Source organism: Antedon mediterranea, chromosome 5 (assembly GCF_964355755.1).
Source record: "Antedon mediterranea chromosome 5, ecAntMedi1.1, whole genome shotgun sequence".
In the NCBI taxonomy this organism is placed as follows: Eukaryota; Metazoa; Echinodermata; class Crinoidea; order Comatulida; family Antedonidae; genus Antedon; species Antedon mediterranea.
In genome coordinates, this window is record NC_092674.1 from 18,992,992 (window position 1) to 19,016,532 (window position 23,541).

The 23,541-nt window shown below is 32.7% G+C and overlaps 1 protein-coding gene across 2 annotated transcripts; it reads right to left on the reverse strand.

The window, feature by feature from the left end:
* Positions 1-1,865: 1,865 nt before the first annotated feature.
* Positions 1,866-11,320, reverse strand: LOC140049493 (uncharacterized). Of its 2 annotated transcripts, none has more exons than XM_072094390.1 (3): positions 11,089-11,320; positions 9,751-9,908; positions 1,866-5,774 (listed from the first exon to the last, which is right to left on the reverse strand). In XM_072094390.1, the coding sequence occupies exons 1-3, from the start codon at positions 11,101-11,103 to the stop codon at positions 4,181-4,183; spliced, it is 1,767 nt and encodes a 588-aa protein (XP_071950491.1). In that variant the 5' UTR covers positions 11,104-11,320; the 3' UTR covers positions 1,866-4,180. The 2 variants fall into 2 exon arrangements, with proteins under 2 accessions (XP_071950491.1, XP_071950490.1); XM_072094389.1 differs by having other exon boundaries at positions 9,751-9,914.
* Positions 11,321-23,541: the final 12,221 nt, after the last annotated feature.

Below are 23,541 nucleotides of genomic sequence, written 5' to 3' on the forward strand. Positions count from 1 at the left end.
GCAAATACAATAGCCGGTATCACAATCCGATCAAAAATCCCTCTGATGTATAATGTCATAAACCACATTTGTTACATAATAAAAGCAAGTTACTTTTTATCTAAATTTCATTATAAAACCATGGTTTTAATCTTTTAAGAAATAAAATTGAACAAATAATACGGATAATAAAAACAATCTTATTTCGTTTCGTTTCCCTGCAAGGTGAGACTCGATCTTTTGAGTGCTGATCGATACGAGCACAGACCACCGAGCCATACATAACTGACTTAAAGTGTATTTACTATGCTGCAGTAACCACTTTGGTGCAAATACAGTAGATTATTGCATACTGCAATGAATTATAATTTTTTACTATGATGACATCTTTAAAGATTTAAACAAATTACGCATTGTCAAAGTATATACTTTTAACTTTAATATATGAACATTTTAAAGAATAAAGTTAATGTTAGGTTTGTTATTTCGGCCCAAGAAAATGTCATAGTTCGTTTGATTGTCGAAATTATTTTTTTCAAATTGAATATGCACAATTAATGACGACTTTTGTTCTCTTAATTTCATAATAAACCATACATAATGATACATCCACTTTAAGAAAATGAAATGCAAAATAGGTGTTCCCGAGCTATCCGACGATCTATATTAATTTTAAAAATTAGCATATTTTTTACCATTTTGTTACACGTGCGTAGCTTGTCACTTTTTACGTGCTCGTATAACGCAATTTCGAGTTGAAAAGTGAATCAAATATGATGATATTATTAAAAAAAGAAATCGGGCAAAAAGAGTGCATATTAACGTTTAACGCGCAGTGCGCTGGCAAAAATCTGCGCACTCATGGCAATTTTTTAAAGGCTTAAAATAGACCGCGTAATTTTCGATTGCGCAACGTGAAAACATAACCACATCGATTCCTGGCCATAAGTAATATCAGGAAAAATAGACTTCAATCAATAATAATGCATGATAATGCATATAACCTAATAATAGGCCTATAGCCTACATTGTACACTACAATCCCATACATGACTTGCAATTTCTCTCTCAGTAAGTGTATATTTGTTTTAGATATTAGTGTTTGTTCGTTTTATTTGATGCCTTGAGTTTTTCATTTGAGTTAGTTATTTTGTAACTCATTATTATTATAAATAAAGTCGCAACGCAAGCGATTTTACCAATCATAAAACAACAGTTCACACGATCCGACGCTTTCATTGTGAACGTTGTATGTCCACATCAAAAACAACATAATATAGCTATTAACAAGTCATTAAGACGGGTTACTAAATTGTGTGTTGAAGGCGATTTCACTGACAGGCTTAAGATACTAAATTTACCAGATATGGTTCAAAGAATGAAATTTCATAGTATAATTTTTGTAGTTAAGTGTTTGCATAATTTAATTTATATTTGAATACCTTACAATTAATTCTCGGTATCCAGAGTCCCTCACCTTTAAACACATGTATGCTAGAACTAATGCATTTAAATACTCCCTGTTTGTTAATTTCCCTCCAATATGGGAATGTATCCCGCATGAAGTTCGTAACAAAGTCCTGTTTAACTTTGGGGGGTTTAGAAGGGATTTGAAAAAATGTATTACTGATATCGAATTCATCTAGACTATCACTGTGTTTTTATGTCTATTGCGTTTTTCGTACTATTAGTTGGGAAAGCCACTCGACAGTGCAGTTCTTTTGAACTGATCCACTTTTGATTTTTGTATGTTACCTGGAAATTGAATAAAATAAAATAAAATAAAATAAAATGTCGTCATATGGTTGTGCTGGAACATTCACGAAAATTGTGTTACAATCGTGACCGTACCAATTCGAGTGTTTTTTCCTCTTGTAAGCGGGACATCCAAAAATTGTTTTGACAACTGAAGAGATATATCTGTCATGCGTCGGAAAATTATATTGTTATTTTGTACAAGGGCAAAACTTGCTCAATCTTTTCAATAGATGTTCTATCTTTGAATCTGTGAATTTTTACTTAATCATAATAATAGATGCAGTGAATGTTGATAACAACAATAATGTCATATCTTGTGTTTTTATATTTATTATCATTAGGCCTACCATCGAGCGACATCTTCAATTATTTTTAAATTATTTCCAGAGCTTCTTGTTTGCTTGTAAAAAAACATCATACCATTTTTTTTAAACATTTTATTTGATTAAACAAATGCATGGTCCACTAACCGTACATAAAACTATTGCCTTGAAACTTGATACCATCATCACTGCGATTCAGAAGTTGGCCTAAACAACGTATGTCACTATTCATTTAATACTGTTTAGATCTTGTTCTTATAAGCCTCTCAAGCTATTACAAATTAATTAATCTAAAAACACTACTACAACTTTACAAGGCGCTATGTTGCCATAACACCTATTTTATTGCATGGTAACTATAATAATGAGTGCAGGTAATGAGAACGTGTTCCTCGGCTTTCTGTCCTCCTTCTTTCTGTATGTGTATTATTATATTTGGTCATATTATGGCTCATACCTTGCGGAGGAATTAAACATTATACTTTACAAACATGTAAATTAACTCTTATGAATGTTAAAATATACCAATATATACATTAGAAATTATTTAAAAGAATTCCATATTGAATGTATAACTGCAACCTATTAAAAGGCCAATTTACAACTTCAATGGTACAAAAAAAAATAGATAACTTCAACAAACTAATGGTTTTTTAGACGCGAAATGTTGTAATTGGTTAGTTTGTATCAAAGTACAGTACTTATCTATCTTCTTACCTAATTCTATTAAGATAAAGTAAAAATAGCTTTCTTTTTGATTAGCCTAAGTTCTTCGTATGATAACAATTATTAAACTATGGGTTTATTGTATAGACTGTGTTTTTTTCATCTCCAAATAGTTTCTTATTTGGTACTGTACACTAATTTTATTTCTCATAATATAAAGATAAACTAGTTAAAAAATTGCAAGATTTTCTAGGTTTCTTTCTATTGACCTTATATTATTATTATATTATTATTATTAGGTAAACTAGATATTACAACCGAAATCAGTATTTTTGTTCATTTTCTTAAAATCAAAAGTAAATAACTTTAGGCCTAAACTACCGTAAAATGTTGCCTGTTCAAAGTTTGATTTTAAGGACAATTTATCTCTTTATAATGTAAATTAGATTTCTTCTCAAAATAAACCATAGGGGAACTTATTTAAAACTTATGGAAACAAGTTTTACGGTAGTCTTTCAAGATGTTTATTTTTTGTGTTAAAAGATAATGTCAAAATTTGTTATCGAAAACTGAAAATAACGGTAATAAGTCTTTTTCGTGGGATAATAGCACACTTTCTTAACAAATATACGTAGAAAAAAGCATAGGCTTTGGTTTAATTTGAAACTTGGAAATATATCGATACCTGAGATTATTTTGGAATTATCAATATCACACAACCATACAAGATAGGTCTTTCAATTTGCAACATTAATGGTCCAAAGTTTGATACTTGTGTTTGTGTCATATATGGATATGCAAATATATATTTAATTGCCTGTCCTTTGGATGAGACGTTAAGCTGTTTCCCCTAACAGTATGTACGTACTGATAGGGTCTGATGTCTTCGGTTACTGGTAAACCCGGTTACGGCTTTAGTTAGGGGTTCAACAACTACTTATTACGGGAAGTTGGAGTTGGAGGAGCCGGACCATCACCTATTATTTGTTGCACATAGTACTGTATGAGGTTAACATTTATGATCATAAAACTTTTTCAATCCAAAATATGCTCTTTGATAAAATGTAACCTAATTGTAAATGCCATGTACCTGTATTAATAATCCAGGAAACACGCATTGATATTATATATATATTTGAGTTTCTATAAACACACGGTACTTAAATTATTCATAGTAGGCCTACTACGGGTATAGAAAATGTGTCAATCAGTACCTTGTAATGATTATTGATATATACAGTATACTAGACATCACTATTCAAAACAATCCTTTAATGGTAACACGCAGCTGACCCCGAGTGAGTGAGTATGCGAGTGAGTCACTGCCTGAATATTGGTAATGCGGCTAATCTTCACTGCATAAATGCGTCAAGAATCATAAATTAGGAATTGCGGCAAATGCTATAGAAGATAGCGCAATCCTAGATTACACTTTCATTAACTCTGCACAAACGTTATTGATCTTGTAACTGTGCCATTTTAGATTGTCGTTGTGCCTGTAAGGTTTGTGCACGCCGTGTATGCTGTGGGTGAATTGGCTGCCTGTATCGAGTATTGGCATCAAATCGTTTTCCCTTTTCCATATTAATAGATTTATTTTCTTTAGGTGGATATCCACCTACCTTGTATGTGCGTCTCTTTGCACTATAATAACCGTGTTGTGTCCGACGACTTGCCATAATATTGTTGTATCTACTCCTGTCATTAAGCATAGACATCATGTCCTGTCGTGTCCAAATTTTCTTGAATAACTTTTTTTTGGACTCCACAAGTAGTTTGCACTCATAAGATGACCCAACTCTAGGTTGATACTCTACCCAATGAAAATCACGTCCTTGTGACTTTTGGTATTGCGTGGACACGCATTCAGTAAATACTTGATTCAGCATTTCTTTGAACATCGACAAATCCTCTTGAAAATTCTCGCCATACTCTTTCACTTGTTTCCACAAGGTACGATTGAAATGATTGTACATCATTGTGTCTACAGCGTTCCATGAACGTATTTTTTCTCGTAGAAGTTCCGGTAAAGTTTCAACTTGTGGTCGTCTATTTTTAGCAATGTACAATATATCGCTCCACGTCCAGCACATTTTCTTGCGTAGAACAAGTAAAGACTCGTTTAAGTATTCTGTAAGTAAAACTACAGTAATTTCTCGTCCTAACCGGTCTATAAATTTCTGCACCATATTTGTGTTCATATGGTATTTGTGATCCAATCCTAGATCGAAAGCCTGATTATTTCGTGCATAGTACCACCGTAGCCCCATTGAATTTTCCCATGACATTAACTTCAAACGGTCGCGGTATTGATTAGGCTTCTTTAAGAAATGTTCTAGCTTATCTTTGGTTGTGTTAAATTTTCGTCTTTCATTAATTGGGAATGCATCATCGAATTGGAAATGAGAAAAGGCAGACTCAAATTGACTACCTGGATCTCGTATAATTGAAATATACTTAGTGTTTGGTTTCATAAATGAGTCCATAGCATGTCGATTGTACCTAACATGTATTGCTATAATATTATATTTATAATTGTTATAATCTCTCATCTTTACACCAATAGGTGGAAGAAATTTTAGCCTTGGTGAATCTTTCGTAACATTATAATAAACTAAATGGCCGTTATGCCGACTGTGTTTGTTCATAACAAATGATAATCGGTTGTGGTATCCATACCGATTTATAAGATGTCCTAATGTTGTACTCCCCGTCTTATGCGTCTTAATAAATGCAACATTGGTTTTTGAAGGAGAGCAGTTCGAAGTTGTTCCATAATTCGCCCAAAGTTTAGAGCGGGCAAACACGCCTAGCGTGGTATTTCTAGAAACAACTGTGTTACTGTGTTCTGATTTTGATTCAAGATTGGTCTTGTTATAAAAAGTCCTATCCGTTACACTGTTGTTGGTTTTGTTGGAAGCAAATCTCATGGTACCATTCTCTCTTAGTCGCAAGTTTCCTTCATGTGAAAATGTGTTTAATTCCCTTCTTTCTATTACGTCGGTGCCACCAACTTCTGACCGATAATTCTTTGCCAAAGCTCGTCCACTAAAAGAAACAATAATATAATAATATAATATATATATATAAACACAACAGGCATATAAATAAATTCCAAACCGCCCGGTGATACACTGAAAATTATTTAATTAATTTTTGAAACGATAAAGATATATATAATATAAACACATTAGGCAATGAACATTAATTCGAAACCGCCCGGTGATATACTGAAATATATAGACTCGAACTCGGACCGCCTGCTTGATATGCAGATGTCCTAACCATTAGACCACTGGGGCTTTCATGGTATTGTTCAAACTCGATCGGATAGCGACTCTATAACATTTCGGCGTGGTACAGCGGAACGCGTGTTTTTTTTTCCAGGACGAACGTGGGCAGAAGTCATGAATAATTCATTACCTTACTTATTTTCTATTATAAAGAATTGAAAGATAGCTGATCTACTTCCTAAATATACTAAACCTAACCCTCTAAATAATCTCTCTCAACTATTAAAAAAAACATGTTCATGAAAGAACTCGAACCGAGGGCTTCAGCGTAATAGGTTAAAGCCTTTACCACTAGACCAAACATTTCGGTTGGCAAAGGTTGTTTACACTAATTATTTAATCTCTCTGCATTCTTATATAGCGCCCTCTATAATGTTCCCTATTATGTCATAATTAATCATGAATTATTCATGAATTCTGCCCACGTTCGTCCTGGAAAAAAAAATTACACCAGCGGAACAGCAGTAGTCCTCAGTTGTACGCACGCGCACCAGAGATCAAATTGATACGCCCTCATCTTTCAGTATTTTTATTCACGAGGCGGGATCTCCGAAGAGGTACTTTTATATATAAACACATTAGGCAATGAACATTAATTCTAAACCGCCCGGTGATATAGGCCTACTGAAATTTAATTAATTAATTTGAAACGATAAAGATGAGGAAGTCTGTGAGAATGAGAAAAAGTGTCCCCAACCGAGACCCGAACTCGGACCGCCTGCTTGATATGCAGATGTCCTAACCATTAGACCAGAGATCAGAGATGTCCTAACCATTTCATGGTATTGTTCAAACTCGATTGGATAGCGACTCTTTAACATTCTCGGCGTGGTACGGCGCGCGGAACAGCACTAGTCCTCAGTTGTACGCACGCGCACCAGAGATCAAATTGATACGCCCTCATCTTTCAGTATTTTTATTCACGAGGCGGGATCTCCGAAGAGATACTTTTATATATATAAACACATTAGGCAATGAACATTAATTCTAAACCGCCCGGTGATATACTGAAATTTAATTAATTAATTCGAAACGATAAAGATGAGGAAATCTGTGAGAATGAGAATATAATAATAATATATATAGGCCTATATATTAATTGATAACTCTTAATGATAATATATATATATATATATTAATTGCACATCGACTGACAAAATGTTATAATGACTTTTACTTTTCGATTTTTTTTTTCTATTCGAGGTTTTTTACAAACGCCCCGAGGTACCATCAACGTCCGGATGTCCGAGTACCTTAACACGACTATAAAAACGACCTTGAATTCAAATACGCAAGATACACAACATTGCGGTAAATTATTTCAGATAATATTCCCTTATTTATCACACGTTTGTGTTTTTTTACCTATGCTTTCCTGTTTATTGATGTCCCTAATTTGGGTTTTTGCTGGTAGACACTTGTGTATCTAGTATGTGTATATCTTAACATAGATTCTAAGTAGGCCTACAGTAAATCCCTTTGTTCATTGATATGCTAATTTAGTGTCCAAGGTTATGTATGTGGGTTGCATTTAATTTGTATTATATTTTTAATTTGGTTTTTAAGAGGGTGGTTTTATCGAATTTCCGTTTTTTTTCCTGTTCTAATCTAGTCTACCTTTATTTTTATACTTTTATATTTTTATATTGCATGTTTAAATGTTTTAAGGATGCACCATTATTATGTGTGCCGCTGTTCAAAAAGCGTTTTCCGAATAAATTATTATTATATAACCAGTATAGCCGCTTGTTTGTGTTATATTTTACATCTTTCCGTACACAGGATGTTTTTCAATAATGTCATTGTCTTTAAAGTACTCTTTCTACTTTAGCGACATTGGAATAATAAAATATTATTTATTTACAAACCATGAGTTGGTAGCAATCATATTTGGTCTTAACTATCTCGTTATTTTCATGATTTTCATACACAATTATGTTTCCACTAAGGTATTACCTTAATTATACACAAACACTCATTTAAACAGTTTGTTTTTCCGCGGAGTTTTACAACTATTACTACTATAGTATTGTGTTCAATATTAAAAATGTTTCTTATCAATTTTTAATAAGAATTAATCCAATGCTTTAATAATTATTGGGCCTGTAAGTTGTACGTAACATCCACTCATATTTGAATTTTTTTGTACAAATCAGGAAACTATTTATTCTGTGTGGCATTTGAAATTCTATAGACCTCAATTGATCTAATTGAAATTATAGCAGCGTTGCAATACCAAATTTCTTATTTATTGTACGCCAGCTAATGTAAAAGACGTGGTTATAACGTATCACACTGATTTTATAATGAGGTAGAGGATCGAGTCTATTTCTAAAAGGTTAAAAGTGCAATTTTAAGCATATGCTGTTATTGTTCGCAATGGGTGTCAGTCGCAAAGTCACCAATGGTTACATGGTTGAATTGGAAGTGTAAAAACGTAAAAATGGTATTTAAAAAATGTATTCTGTAAAATAGTTTAAGGCTAAGCCTAACATTACAAAATTGCAAATTTTCACATTCAGTCGTCCATGTGTAGGCCTACCGGTATTGCATCTAATTGTGTTCTGTACTGATGTCGTTTTGGCTGTTGTTAACAATTTCTCCCCACCACTTCCTTTTTTTTTTAAATAGGAGGTGAAAAAGACAGAATTACTTCAAACAATTCAAAATTGAACCCACGATTTGCAATTCACCTAGATATTAATAAATTTTAGGATTTTATAAAATCACGAATATGTCACTTGCAATAATTTGGTAATGTTTATAGTTTTTATAATTCAAGGATTGTGGTACGTCAGCCGCAGGGTGTGGTATGGTAATTACGTTGAAATAATATGGTAATTACGTTGAGCGTTAAGCCAGTTGAATCGCGTAGGCCTATAACCAGAATTCTTCTAATACAAAATATGTTAATTGGACTGACCAGGGAGTTGTTATTATCAAATAACTGACCAAATAAATAGTGTGTACTGTACGTGCGCTAGGAAAATGTAAAAAATTGCATCCCCAGTCGTCCTGATCGTCCGGCAGAGAGGACCCGGACAAATATGACAGAATTAATCATCTCATTTACAACATTTCAGATGATGAATCTGCATTATGTTCAAATGCTCATTGAAATTATTCAACAGTAGTACACTCAACAATTTATAAGAAGCTTGCCCGTCGGTTACAAAAAGGCCTGACCCGACATAAAAGACGAAGTCTTGGCCCGACAATGAAACAAAAAGACGAGCTAAATAATAAAAACTACCTCTGATGTAAATTTATATTGAACGATGAATGGTGTAAGCAGCGCATTGATTTATTCTTTCAAATCGCGGCACTAAATAATTCAGCATTATGATTGTACTATTTGTTTTTATATTATCTTGATTTGTCTTGATTTGATTAATTTTCTTAGGCAGCACTGGAAGGAAAAATAACCGTCTCTATAGGTGTATTCTCCGTCCCTCGAAAATACCCTCAGACAACACTACGGCAGGCCTAGGCCTACTCCAAAGGACAATACCCACAAAACCAATTTACACACAATGACAACACTACACACACATTACTCCTTCTTTAACCTGACGTCCTGGGATGAGTAACTGTTTTAGAGTATAGAGGTGTATACTGTGTCCGTGTGGTAATTATGTTTGGGAGATAGGCCTACACCATAAATATTTCCGACATAATTAACAAGATGGGCGAATCAAGTTATTCCTGCCATTACCCAACACTTAACTTACATAATAGGTGCTGGCAACATACGTCTGTCACTATCAGGGAAGACTTCGTTTGTGCTTCGATAAAGGTTGAAAGGTGGTAGTGGTACAACGTACGACGAAGAAGAGTTGTAAATGTATAAACTGGTAAATGTTAATAAAATACATCCAATTAGAAGCAACTGTACCTTGAAATATTGAAATGTAAATGAAAAATTAAATCTATTAGCATTTTTCTACGAATAGTTTAGTATGTATATATCGTATATTTCATTTCATTTATTTTGTCTCACATAAAAAAAAAAGACAAACAATAAAGAGAGAAGGATTCCCAAAAGCGAACTAAATCAAACTATCAAGTGGGACTCCATATAAATATAAAATATAAAGAACATCGGAAGATTTTAAATCAAAAGAGGTAGGCCTATATCACGGGACAGTTAAATGAATCAATTCAACCTGTATTCAATACCTAATTTGGTAGTTCAAAATTACGAAATAACTATCTTAAACTACACGCTGTATGGATTTATATGTCAGTTGTGATTCTACTTTGTTTTGGCAAATCTGTATCAGATCAAATTCAGATATAGATGACGTTTAGACCCATTTATTCATGACATTTAAATTTTATTGTGTTTTTAATTCAATTCAGTTGATGTTAAGGATGGCCTGTGTACCAGCACCTATCTCACTAATCACCATGACAATAATAGTTCCCATTATGTAACCCTAGATCTTATCATGGAGAAATTAGTATATATACAGACATTTATATTTTGCAAAAAGTGGGATGTCACCAAAAGAAAATACATGAAAAACAAAACAGTAAACAATGAGTGGCTCGGTTTACACGGTCTGTACATTATCATCGGTAAGTTCTGTAATGGTAATTGAGACAAAAACAGCTGAGCCACCTAAATTCAATTATTTCGAATTGAATTGATATGCATAGTAGGCCTACTCCTAATAGATGAATGAGCACAATTAAACATGTGAAACATTAAGATATAGGGCGCACTGTTGGATGGTTCTTTTTCAACAGGGAATGCCGTCAGAGTTTCTATAAAAAATCAAATCACTACTGAAAGAAATTGTTAATATTCCTTAAGTAAGATCATTCTATAGGCTAATTGTTTAAATTTCAATCATCTTTGAAGAGGGAACCATCTAGTTAAGCCCAGTAGGTTAAATTATTCAGGGCTCTTTAATAAAAATACATCATTAGGCAAACAATAATGAAAAACTCGCAACAACAAATAAATATATCATAGCCTATTATATTTCGGAGAGAATAATACAATAGCATACACATCTAGCACACAAATATTATATCATGTAGCCTGATTATAATATAATTACCTTTCTTCTCATCATTTCCAATGATTCTGGAGGAAGGTTTTTAGCATCCCAGGATATCCAGTTCAGTTGAATAATTCGTCAGAGAAATTCCTCAATCAGGCAGCACCCAAAAAAGGCAAATCTACAGAATCTCGCTTGTTAATCTATACATTAGATATTCGGAATTCATTACTCGGTTTAAAAAAAGAAATGGAACACTGAGTAGGTCTACTCTTAGCTACTATGTGTACTGAGCAAGTTGGCACACTATTGAGATAAATCCCTTTCAATATCGGATAGTGGCTGACTTTCGAACATTAATATGCAGCAAATATACTGCAATCTGATTGGTTGAAATAATATTATCTTCCTATAGGATGTCGTTGAATAAAATAATATGGTTGAAAGGGAAAGAACAATTTTCTGATTATAAAATATTGTAGATAGTGATGTTTGTTTACTAAACGTTTTTTAACGAGCTTTATAAGAAATACGCCAGCAAATAAATATATTTAAAAAAAGTGTTGGAGCCGATATTGAATTATTGCGACCTATGCAAGCAATAATTATACTGTGTATAAATTGCAAAACATGTTGGTACCTGGTTCATTTTGTTTTTGTAAGCAGAGCGAGGTTTCTCGATCCTGTTGTCGAAATAATATACAGTACCTAGTATTATAATCATGAATTTTCTGAAACAGAAAATGTATCTTAAATGATTGGCGTACTAAGAAAAAAGCCCCGATAAAAAAATATTAAAGTAAAAATTCAGAGAGAGCTTAAAGTTCAGAGAGGGCTTACAAATATATTTTCTACGTAATACTGTCACCGTCTAATAAAGTTATATGTATGTTAACCTTGACCTCTTCTTCTTCCAACTAAAGTTCAATGACCTTTTATACATTTACGCCCTCTTACGACGAAAGTAACATAGCTTCACAGACGTTATAAAACCTTCAAATTATTTTGGTACGGAATGGTTTCATTTCAAAATGTCATTTTCATTTATTTATTTGACCAAAAAACCATAATATAAAATAAAAACAGATGAATTGGTCAGGGACCGCTAGTAATATCAGAATTACTATAACTACAAGAGTCAGCAGTCCCATGGTCTTAACTAAAATAAATTTACAATAAAGAATATAACTTAGACGTGTAGGCCTATATTTATTTATTTATTTTATTTTCAATCTTTCTACATAGCAAAAAAACAAACATATAAGTATAACAGGAGAGTAGCGGAAAAGCACAAGTATAAAACTGTCATCTTGTGATGTGCTCGACCAGCCCCTGTCAACTTGAACGATACAATAAAACCGACATTTAACCGTTAAATGTCGGTTTTATTGTATCGTTCAAGTTATTTAGAAAAATTTAGAAAAATACATAGAAAAATATGGTATACTAAAATGTTAACAAAAGTGTTATAAAAATGCAATTGCTATCTGAACAATCTGATTGTGTAAAAGTTAAAAATTCTGATTGTATAAAAGTTAAAAATTCTGATTGTATAAATGTTAAAAATTATGAATGTATAAAAGTTAAAAATTCTGATTGTATAAAAGTTAAATTCTGATTGTATAAAAGTTAAAAATTCTGATTGTATAAAAGTTAAAAATTCTGATTGTATAAAAGTTAAAAATTCAAAGTAGGTACAATCATGTTAATAAAAATATGAAAACATTTTTGAACATTTTAGGAAACCGTACTATCCCTGAGTATTTAAAAGCATCAGTACGCGCTCTACCATGATGAAAGGTGAGTATATCTAGGTGTCGATTATTAACTAAAAAAGAATCAACATCATTATTCACTCATAAAATCAGATCGTGGAGAAATTATTATATTGGCAATGAATGTCATGTTTAAGAAATCACGCCTATTCTCTACTGACATTAGACCTATAGCTCCTTTCTTCTATCTATATAATGTTGATCTAAATAACCTTTCTTTAAGATCATGCAGGTAGCTCTCCTCTGAACGGATTCTAGCATATTTATATGTTTTTTACGGTACACCCACCACACTGGAGAACAATAATATAAGCACGGCAGCACAAGTGTCTATGCAAAAAAAAAACAACACCACAATTATTATATAATACAACTAGGAAAAATGAAATATCGGGAGGTTTTATGAAACTATAGAGGTTGCTATAATACATCAAACCACAGAGAGCGCTATGAAATACCTAAACATATTGGCATTGCCGATATTTAGAGTAGTGAATTTATACCTGGACAAATAAGTATCAAGAGAATTGCTCTCACAAACGCAACACAATACGATGCTGTAAGCTACTTGTGGACATTGGTAGGCCTACCACGAGAATTTATTGAATTAAAAGAATCCGAAGCCAATTCGGAGTACGGCCATGTCACTCCTGTAAAATGATGCCTTCAAATGTATCTCGAATAGGCCTACTTGAAGTTGTAGAGACACTACAAAATACAAATGACAAAGCAAAAGCGATAGAATAATGCGTTTATAAGAGTTATACTTGAAGCAAACAGACATATTAAATAATCTTTTAGGCCTAAGTAATACAAGGTATGCCTACAATAGGCTAAGACTACGGTACAGCTGTTTACTGACTACCTGATTTTGGTTGAAAAAACAATTTGCACATTTGTAGAATCTCATTTTCACATTTAACGTCAAAACTGATCGTTTTTTACATTTAACGCCGTGATGTTTGCACATTAGTGGATTAGCCTATACATTTTTACAGTTGCACATTTCACGCCTCAACAATCCCCTTCCTGCCACCGGACTAAACGTGCCAAGAGCGAATACTTTACTAACACGATTGAGGAAAATAAGAAAGACTCAAACAAATTATGGAAACAACTGAAATCATTAGGTTACAAAAATGAAAGTAAGTGTTCGTCTAGAATTGTACTTCTAACCATTTTAATTCATTTTTCAAAAGTGTTGCATCCTTACTTGGCACGTAAACTTCCTAATACTACTATTAGGACATTTGACACCGTGTCAATAAAATTTAAAAGGTACAATGAGAACAAGAGATTAGATAAAAAGAAAATGAGTTTATCACCTGTATCAGAAGAGTTTTTATTCAAGACTCCAAAGTTTAAATATTTGTAAGAGTACAGGACTAGATGTCTGCCAGATTCTTACGTGACGGTGCAAAATGTAGGCCTACTCAAAGGTCCAATAGTATTTCCTCCAATAATGTTCCTGATGACTTTAAAATTTCCCCAGTCCACCCGCTTTTTAAAAATAAAAATAAATGTGTCACCAACTTTAGACCAATCAGCATTTTAAGTGTTTTAAGTTCTTGAAAGAGCAGTTCATGTTCAAATCGAAAAATACCTTAAAGATAATAACACAATGTTCGAATTTCAGTCAGAATTTAAAAAACAAGGCCATATAGATGGCTGCAGTCGCGTGCTCAAGTTAGTGTTTACCGACCGACCGACAAACCTACCAACCGATCGACCAACCAACCGAAATTGCTGAATATTTTTAAAAATAATGAAAATGTTTAAAAACATTTATATTGTTTTAATTTACACGTGCGTAGCCTGTCACTTTTGACGTGCTCGTATAATGTAATTTCGAGTTGAAAAGTAAGTCAAGAAAACATAAATCTGGCAAAAAGAGTCCGTATTAACGTTTAACGCGCAGTACGCGTGCAAAAATCTGCGCACTCATGGCAATTTTTTAAACGCTTAAAATTGCCTGAAACGTACTCTTATTTCATCGAAAAAATTGTTTAAGCGCGCGTACGCATGAGTTACATGCGCTACGCACGTAATTGTATTGCCATATGAAGATTTATGCCCTGAAATTTATGACTACCACATTTTATTTAATTGTGATTCATGCTTGTGAAGATATGATTAAAAACGTGATTTCGTTAAATCGTGCGTAGACCGCGTAATTTTTTAATGCGCACCGTGAAAACATAACCACATCGATTCCTGTCCATAAGGAATATATACTGTGAAAAATTGACTTAGCTGGATGAAACTGATATCAAGGTAAGGTAATCATTTTATTTCCCACACACTCGTAAGTTATGGAAAAAGAAAACATTATATGCATTGTATGGAAGGAGACTATTTAAGTTAAGACAATAACTTTAAGTCACCTTAAACTGAAACACGACTTAAAGAATAGTTTAAAGTCATCTAAATCATACTTCTTAAACAAAATTAAAAGTAAAAATAAAAATACCAGGTATAAATTACAACATAATACACACAATGTAAGTAAGTTAAATTATTGCAGAAACTTAAGTACTGTATTCAGAGACCAAAGATTTCTTTACGCAATGTTTAAAGCTATTTAAAGAGAATTTGTTTTTCAAGTTATCAGAGAGCTTATTCCATATAATTGACCATAATAAAAAATAGAACCACATTTAATACTTAATTACGTACATAATTTTAAAAAGAAAATCTAGTATTATAATGATAACGTTCAGAAGCTCTGTTAAAAAGGTTAATAATCAGAATGATCAGAAACAATCTTATTGAAGAGTCGTTTTTTAAGTTTAAACACAGTTTAAAGCAACATTTTATAGATTTTTAACTTTTCATATTTTCATTAACATGATTGTACCTACTTTGAATTTTTAACTTTTTAACTTTTATACAATCAGAATTTTTAACTTTTATACAATCAGAATTTTTAACTTTTATACAATCAGAATTTAACTTTTATACAATCAGAATTTTTTACTTTTATACATTCATAATTTTTAACTTTTATTCAATCAGAATTTTTAACTTTTATACAATCAGAATTTTTAACTTTTACACAATCAGATTATTCAGATAGCAATTGCATTTTTATAACACTTTTGTTAACATTTTATTATACCTTATTTTTCTATGTTTTTTTCTAAATTTGTTAAATGTCGGTTTTATTGTATCATTCAAGTTGACAGGGGCTGGTCAAGCACATCACAAGATGACAGTTTTATACTTTTGCTTTTCCGCTACTCCCCTGTTATACTTATATGTTTGTTTTTTTGCTATGTAGAAAGATTGAAAATAAATAAATAAATAAAATAATGTGAGAAGGTAAAATATTATTAGACAATCTCCCTCCCTTGACCCTAAACAATTTACTAATGAACTTGACTCTGTACTTTCCTCTTTATCAACAGAAAACAAGATTGTCTACATTCTTGGAGATTTAAACATCGATATCCTTAAATACGATACTGACAACAATGCTCGTGATTTTATCAACTCGTTTTTCAGTAATAATTACCTTCCTTGTATCCATAGACCTTCCCGTATCAGTAAAACTTCTGCCACTTTATTAGACAACATTTTTACTAATCAGATTGAATACCAAAACACAAGTGGTCTACTTTATAGCGACATTTCCGATCATCTTCCTGTCTTCAATATTTCTCTTCTCAACGCTTCCTTCCCTAATCTTAATCCAAATAAAAACTAACTTTTAGAAAATTTAACCTTACTTCACTGGCAAACTTTCGTCTTGAAATTTCCACCCAACAGTGGATTGATGTTATTAACACAAATAAGGCTTATTCACACTTTGAACTTAAATTAAAATCAATATATGATAAACACTTTCCTCTCCTTAAAAACGAAAAAAAAAAACACAACACAAACATAAACTGTACTCTAAATGTATCCATTGTCCCACCCAAAAAAATGAAACAGCCTTTAAACAATTCCGGAATAAATTAAATACTACAATTAAAGCTGCCAAAAAAAAATCATTTTCATAAAACGTTTCTCAAACACAAAAATGATATTAAGGCAACTTGGAAATAAATTAATTCCCTGCTCAATAAATCAAATAATACACATACAAATACTTCTTTCAATTTTCAAGGTGAGTTGACCAATGATTCAAATATAATTTCAAATGCCTTTAACAAATATTTTGCTGAAATCGGCCCTTCACTTGCTAATAAAATTCCCAATAGTAACAGATCATTTAAAGACTTTTTACCCAACCCTACCCCTAACTCAATATTCTTTACTCCAGTCAATGAGGCCGAAGTTTATAAAATCATTTCTACCTTTAAAAACAACAAATCACCCGGTATTGATGATTTCCAAACCAAGCCCATCAAACATATTGCCGATCTCATTTCTTTTCCACTTACCCATATTTTTTAATCTTGCTTTATCAAAGGGTGTTTTCCCAGACAGGATGAAGTTTGTGCGCGTTACCCCTATCTACAAATCTGGAAGCAAATCTGATTTCTCTAACTATCGCCCCATCTCTGTCCTTTCTATTTTCTCTAAAGCTTTAGAAAGGGTAATCTACGATCGTACATTTTCATTTACAGTATCTCAAAACATGACATTCTTCACAAAAATATGGCTTTAGAAAAGGTCACAACACACCCATGGCTCTCATTGACTTAACAAACAAGATTGTTGACGCATTTGAAAGTGGTCATCTAGCCATCGGCGTTTTTATAGATTTGTCAAAGGCATTCGACACAATAGACCACAATATACTTTTATTTAAACTATCCCATTATGGAATTAGAGGGCCCGCATATGATCTTTTCAAAAGTTACCTTACCAATCGTTTCCAATGTACCAAGTATTCTAATTATGTCTCCAACTTCAACCCTGTTACTTGTGGTGTTCCCCAAGGCTCTCTTCTTGGCCCCCTCCTATTTATTCTATATCTTAATGTTATCTATCTTTCTTCTTCAATTCTTAACTTTTTTTCTATATGCTGACGACACCACTGTTTATTACTCTGACCCTGATATTCAAACCTTATTTAATACTGTTAATACCAATCTGACCCTCATGTCTCAATACTTTTCAGCTAACAAACTTTCTCTTAACCACAAAAAATGTAACTTCATCCTGTTTGGGACCCCTCAGAAAATTAAAAACATTGATACTGCAAACTATAACATTTCTATTAACAATCATGATATTCCCTCAGTCCAATCTGCTACATTTTTAGGAGTTCATCTTGACAGTCGACTTTCATGAAAAAATCACATCAATTTTGTTGAGAATAAAATTTCCAAAAGTCTTGGCATCATCACTAGACTTTCTCCTTTTTTACCCCCTAACATTCTTCGTATTCTTTACTGCTCCCTCATCCTGCCTTATCTTAACTATTGCAATATTGTCTGGTGCAACTCTTATCCTTCCAGTATTAAAAAACTTCAAACTCTTAAAAAAAAGGCCATCTGGCGCCCCACCCCTGTCTCATTCATCTCATCTTTTTTCAAAGCTCCATCTTCTCAAAGTCTCTGATATCAATCTAACCCAACAAGGCTCGTTCATCTTTTCTTCTATTAATTTTAACCTTCCCAAACATCTCTGCTCCATGTACACTCAAAATTCTTCAATTCATTATCATCATACCCGTATTTCTTCAAAATTACATATTCCAACCCATAAAACCAACCACTTTCAACACAACATTAGGTATTCCGGACCCACTTTTTGGAACGAACTGCAACTCCCCATCTTAAACTCTGTTTCTAGCAAATCATTTTTTTTAAATCATCTAAACTTAAAAGTCACCTTATTTCCAAATATTATTATTATTATTTTTTTTTTTTTTTTTTATTTCATTTCATCACATACATAATACAAAATTAATATATAAAGGCAACGTAACTATTAAAACGATATAATACTCTCTCAAAAATAAGAGAGTAATGAAATTAAAGAAAAAAAATAATGTATCGCAAAAATACACTTAATAATAATCATTTTGCTAATAATATGGTTGCCTTGTATTTTTGGTAAATGTGAAATAAATGATTATAATTAAGTAATTGTTTTTTGATTTTGCAACTAAATATGTACCACTTGGTAATTAAAATTAAAATGTTTGCATCACTGTGTGTTTTTCCAAAACCAAAACATATACTTTCTTTGGTGATAATTAAGTTATTGTTGATATTTCGATACATATATTGTTTTACATTTTCCCAAATTTTCTTTACCAGATCACATTCAAAGAACATATGTAGCAGTGTTTCCTGCTTTTCCTTGCAGAAACTACACATTGGTGAATCGACCTTTGACATCTTAAAGAGCATTGTATTTGTATAAATTATACGATGAATAAATTTAAATTGAACATTTTTAGTCGCGTGGAAGCGACTCTATAGTTCACTATGTCCGTCGGTCGGTCTGTCTGTCTGTCTGTCGGTCTGTCTGTCGGTCTGTCTGTCTGTCTGTCGGTCCGGTATCACTATGCGTTTTATCGCTTTATGACCTTATCTTGATATCAGTTTAATCTAGCTAAGTCAATTTTTCACAGAATATTCCTTATGGCCAGGAATCGATGTGGTTATGTTTTCACGGTGCGTAATAAAAAATTACGCGGTCTACGCACGATTTAACGAAATCACATTTGTAATCATATCTTAACCAACCATGAATCACAATTAAATAAAAGTTGGTACTCATAAATTTCAGGGCATAAATCATCATATGGCAATACAATTACGTGCGTAGCGCATGTAACGCATGCGTACGCGCGCTTAAAATTTTCAAAATTTATTTTCGATGAAATAAGAGTACGTTTCAGGCAATTTTAAGCGTTTACAAAATTGCCATGAGTGCGCAGATTTTTGCGCGCGCACTGCGCGTTAAATGTTATTGCGCACTCTTTTTGCCCGATTTCTGTTTTCTTGACTTACTTTTCAACTCGAAATTACGTTATACGAGCACGTCAAAAGTGACAGGCTACGCACGTGTAAATTAAAAAAATATAAATGTTTTTAAACATTTCAACATTTTTAAACATGTTCAGTAATTTCGGTCAGTATAGTTCACTATGTCGGTCGGTCCGTCTGTCTGTCGGTCTGTCGGTCTGTTTGTCTGTCGGTCCGGTATCACTATGCATTGTAGCACGCGACTTAATGGCTGTTGGCCTTGTTTAGCTTAGTGTCATTTGTACAGGCGTGTAAATTTGAGAAAAGGTTTTTCCAATTAAGTTTGTTGTCAAACTCCTTTTCCCATTTGGATTCAATTCCAATTGGCTCTTCAACATTTTTTAATATAATGTGTTTATAGATATAATGACAATTTCTCGTTTTCACAGAAATGAATGTCTGTAATTTGGATTCAACTTCATTAGTTGTGTTTATACCTTGTTCAATTAATTTCTGTTTCCAGAGCTTTGGAATTGAATTTACAATCTGGTGATATAATAAGAAGTCTGGTTTAAAATTATATTTTTGGTTAAATTCGTCTAGTTCTAATATTTTCCCTTATTTGTTCACGATATCTTTTACATAGTTTACATTTTTAACCAACCAATTTTTTTTTTTTTTTTTTTTTTTTCCAAATATTAACTTTTCCTCGGTCGGGTTTTTTTTTTTATTATTAATTTTTTTTTAAATTTTCATTGTCTGTGTCTGTAATAGGTACGTCCTCCACAAGATGTGTTTTCATCTTTCTGGGCGTGTACCTTCTTCTTTCAAAATTTTGTTCAAATATATATTGTTCATTGAAATCTATTTTGTATATGAAAGGAGAAAATAAATGTTGCTTTGAATTGAATTGAATTGAAAAAAAATGGTAACACCCAAGAATTTACATTCATTAACACGAGATATAACATTGTTATCGATTATTACATAATTTTTGGTTTTAATATTATATCGGTAGGAGAAAATTATATAATTTGACTTTGCAATATTGAGTGATAGTTTAAACCAATTACTAACCTTTTTTAGTTCAGTGTTCATTATTTTAAATAAAAGTCTTTTATCAGGGTAAGAAAAAACAATGTTTGTATCGTCAGCAAAGAGAACAAATTTTAATAACTTAGAAGAGTTTGGGAAATCGTTTACATAGATCAGGAACAAAGGGGGACCTAAAATCGATTCTTGAGGAACGCCACAAGTAATACTTAAAGAAGAAGAGTAAACTGATTTGAATGAAGTAAACTGAGTGCGATTGGAAAGATAGCTTTTTAAAAGTTCAAGTGGTAGGCCTCTTATTCCATAATTTAAGAATGTAAGAGAGTGTAGCCAGGAATGTTATAGAAAGAAAAAAACGGTTTTCATTGTATTGAAGAAAGTTTCAGTGAAGCATAAAGCTGAAAAATTATGGTTAAGCAAGCTTAAATAATCCGTTATTTCGTTGAAATGCTTGACTAGACTTCTGGAATTATGATGAAAAACGTTGATTTGCCTTATCCATTTCTTCAAGGACCTCGATTTTTAGCAAGTTGCGTTCAATTGCCTGATTTAATTCTGTTTTTATTTCAGTTTGACCTTCTATGATAGACTTGAGAGAAGCATAAACGTAGGCTTCAAATTTGGTGGTCGTTTTCTTGGGCGGCATGATTAGATTAGCATACACGTGTTTAAGAACAATGTGATATCAGGGAGCTCACAATACGTCTTATCGTGACCGTGTCATTTCTCCAACTGTTTACCCACCAACCGCCGACCAACCAACCGACCGACCGACATAGTGAGCTGTAGAGTCAAGTTGCACGCGACTAAAAATTGTCTATCGACTCTTGTTTAATCCATATATTAATGATTATACTGTATTAGAAATCAAATGTCAATTGGTAAATAGCCTACACAGGGTTTACACTTTAGATTTGCAAAATGCATTTGACCCAGTTGACCATGATATATTCATCGAAAAACTAAAGGCATATGGAATTCGCTGGAAAGAGCTGAAGATTCGCTGGAAAGGTTGAAGTGCACCGGTTCAACGTGGATGAAAAATTATTTATACTTTTTCTACTCACGTGGATCTATCGTTAAAAAAGCGAACAGAACCGGCTGCTCGGAGACATTGCAAATACCTTTCTCCTCCAGGTAAATTTGTCCTTTATACCTCATTAATTACTCCGTCCTTGGACTTCTGTTCTGTTATCCACAACTTGATATCCCAAATTCATGCCACAAGATTCGATCGGATTCATACTAAATTCATAAAGTTCCTCGGCCCAGCAGCCGGTTCAACACCAGTAAATTCTTGCCAAGTAGGCCTACTAGACGCACACGAAACCGACATGATTTTCTTTTTAAATGCCAAAGTTCAAAGTTTGATTGTAAATTTGTCTCTCAATTTCATTTTCGTGTCCCTGTGCGTAAACTTCGTATTAATAATCTTTTAAAAGTGCAGTTTTCTCGTGTTAATGTTTGTAAAAACGGTATTTTTTGTCGGGTTGCTCATTCATAATAATACAGTAGTTTAGTTCAAATGTTTCCTTACATCGATATTTTTAGTTGTAATACTTCTGCTTTTAATGTCATTTTTAATAATATATAAATCTGTTTGTTCCTTGTTCTTTTTTATGTAAATCAAATTTACATTTACGATCCTGTTTTTGTGTTTTTCTTTACACTGTTTGATCTTGAATAAATAAATAAAAATAAATAAATTGGACCAATAGATTATTGAAATAGGCAACAATTAGTATATAAATAAGGTAGAAGCTAAGCCATTTGGAATTTTTCATGGTGTGTCTCAAGGAAGTATAGCCTATTGGGGCCTCTATTATTTATATGATATGTTAACCATACGAATATAAGTATAAATTGTAATTTGATTTTATACGCCGACGTCAGCGTTCTTTTAATATCTGGAAAAAATCCATGTCTAATAGCCGAGTTCAAAATTTTCATGCCTGTAATAAATGGCTCATAGACAAGTTATCCTCCCATATGGGAAAAAGTGAAGCCATGTTATTTGGAAACAAACATAAATGAAAATGGTCGGGGAGGTTAAAGTATACTGTAATGAAATCCCTATAAAGACAGTGTATTGTTGAGGGAGTTTCTTAAGTAGGTCACGAGGAAGTGAAATACCTTTTATTTGACATGTCTACAAAATACGGGATCGATGATGGGAGGTTGTGGCTTGTCAAGAGTTGGAAGGTTGTGGCTTGTCAAGAGTTGAGAGGACCAGCTATGAGAAATATTGGTTAGAAGAGTAGCACAAGATTTACTTTTTACAAAACCATGCTGGCCTGGGTACAATCTATATATAAATTATGGTTAATTCTGACATAGGCGAGCACAATGCAAAAACTTCTCTACAAATCTCCGCCTTGGATACCTACCTTATCTATCCGAGATGTACCGCGAAACGTAGATTTGATAACATTAGTGTGCACGCCGACGCTATTGTTCCATATTTATATCTTAGGAAGATATTATAAAGAGTTTTTTAACAACATTTATGATTTCAACATTGGATTTTCCTCTCAATTTCAATTCTTCCCGGTCAAAGTAATTTCCGGGTTTAAGATAAGTTCACCTTACAACGACCTGGTTTCAAATATTTTCTCTCATTTAAACACAAGGGAGCAGTTAAAATAATAGATTTGACCCTAAAGGTGACTGGAAACAGGCACTTTCCATCAATCAATACAGTGTCCCTTTGGAAGAAGAAAAAAAATCAGATAGTAGGAGTGCAGCTTAAGTTGGCCATTAGTCATAGCCATTTCAGTTTTTTGTTTATTTTAAAACATACCACGCGTGTGTGA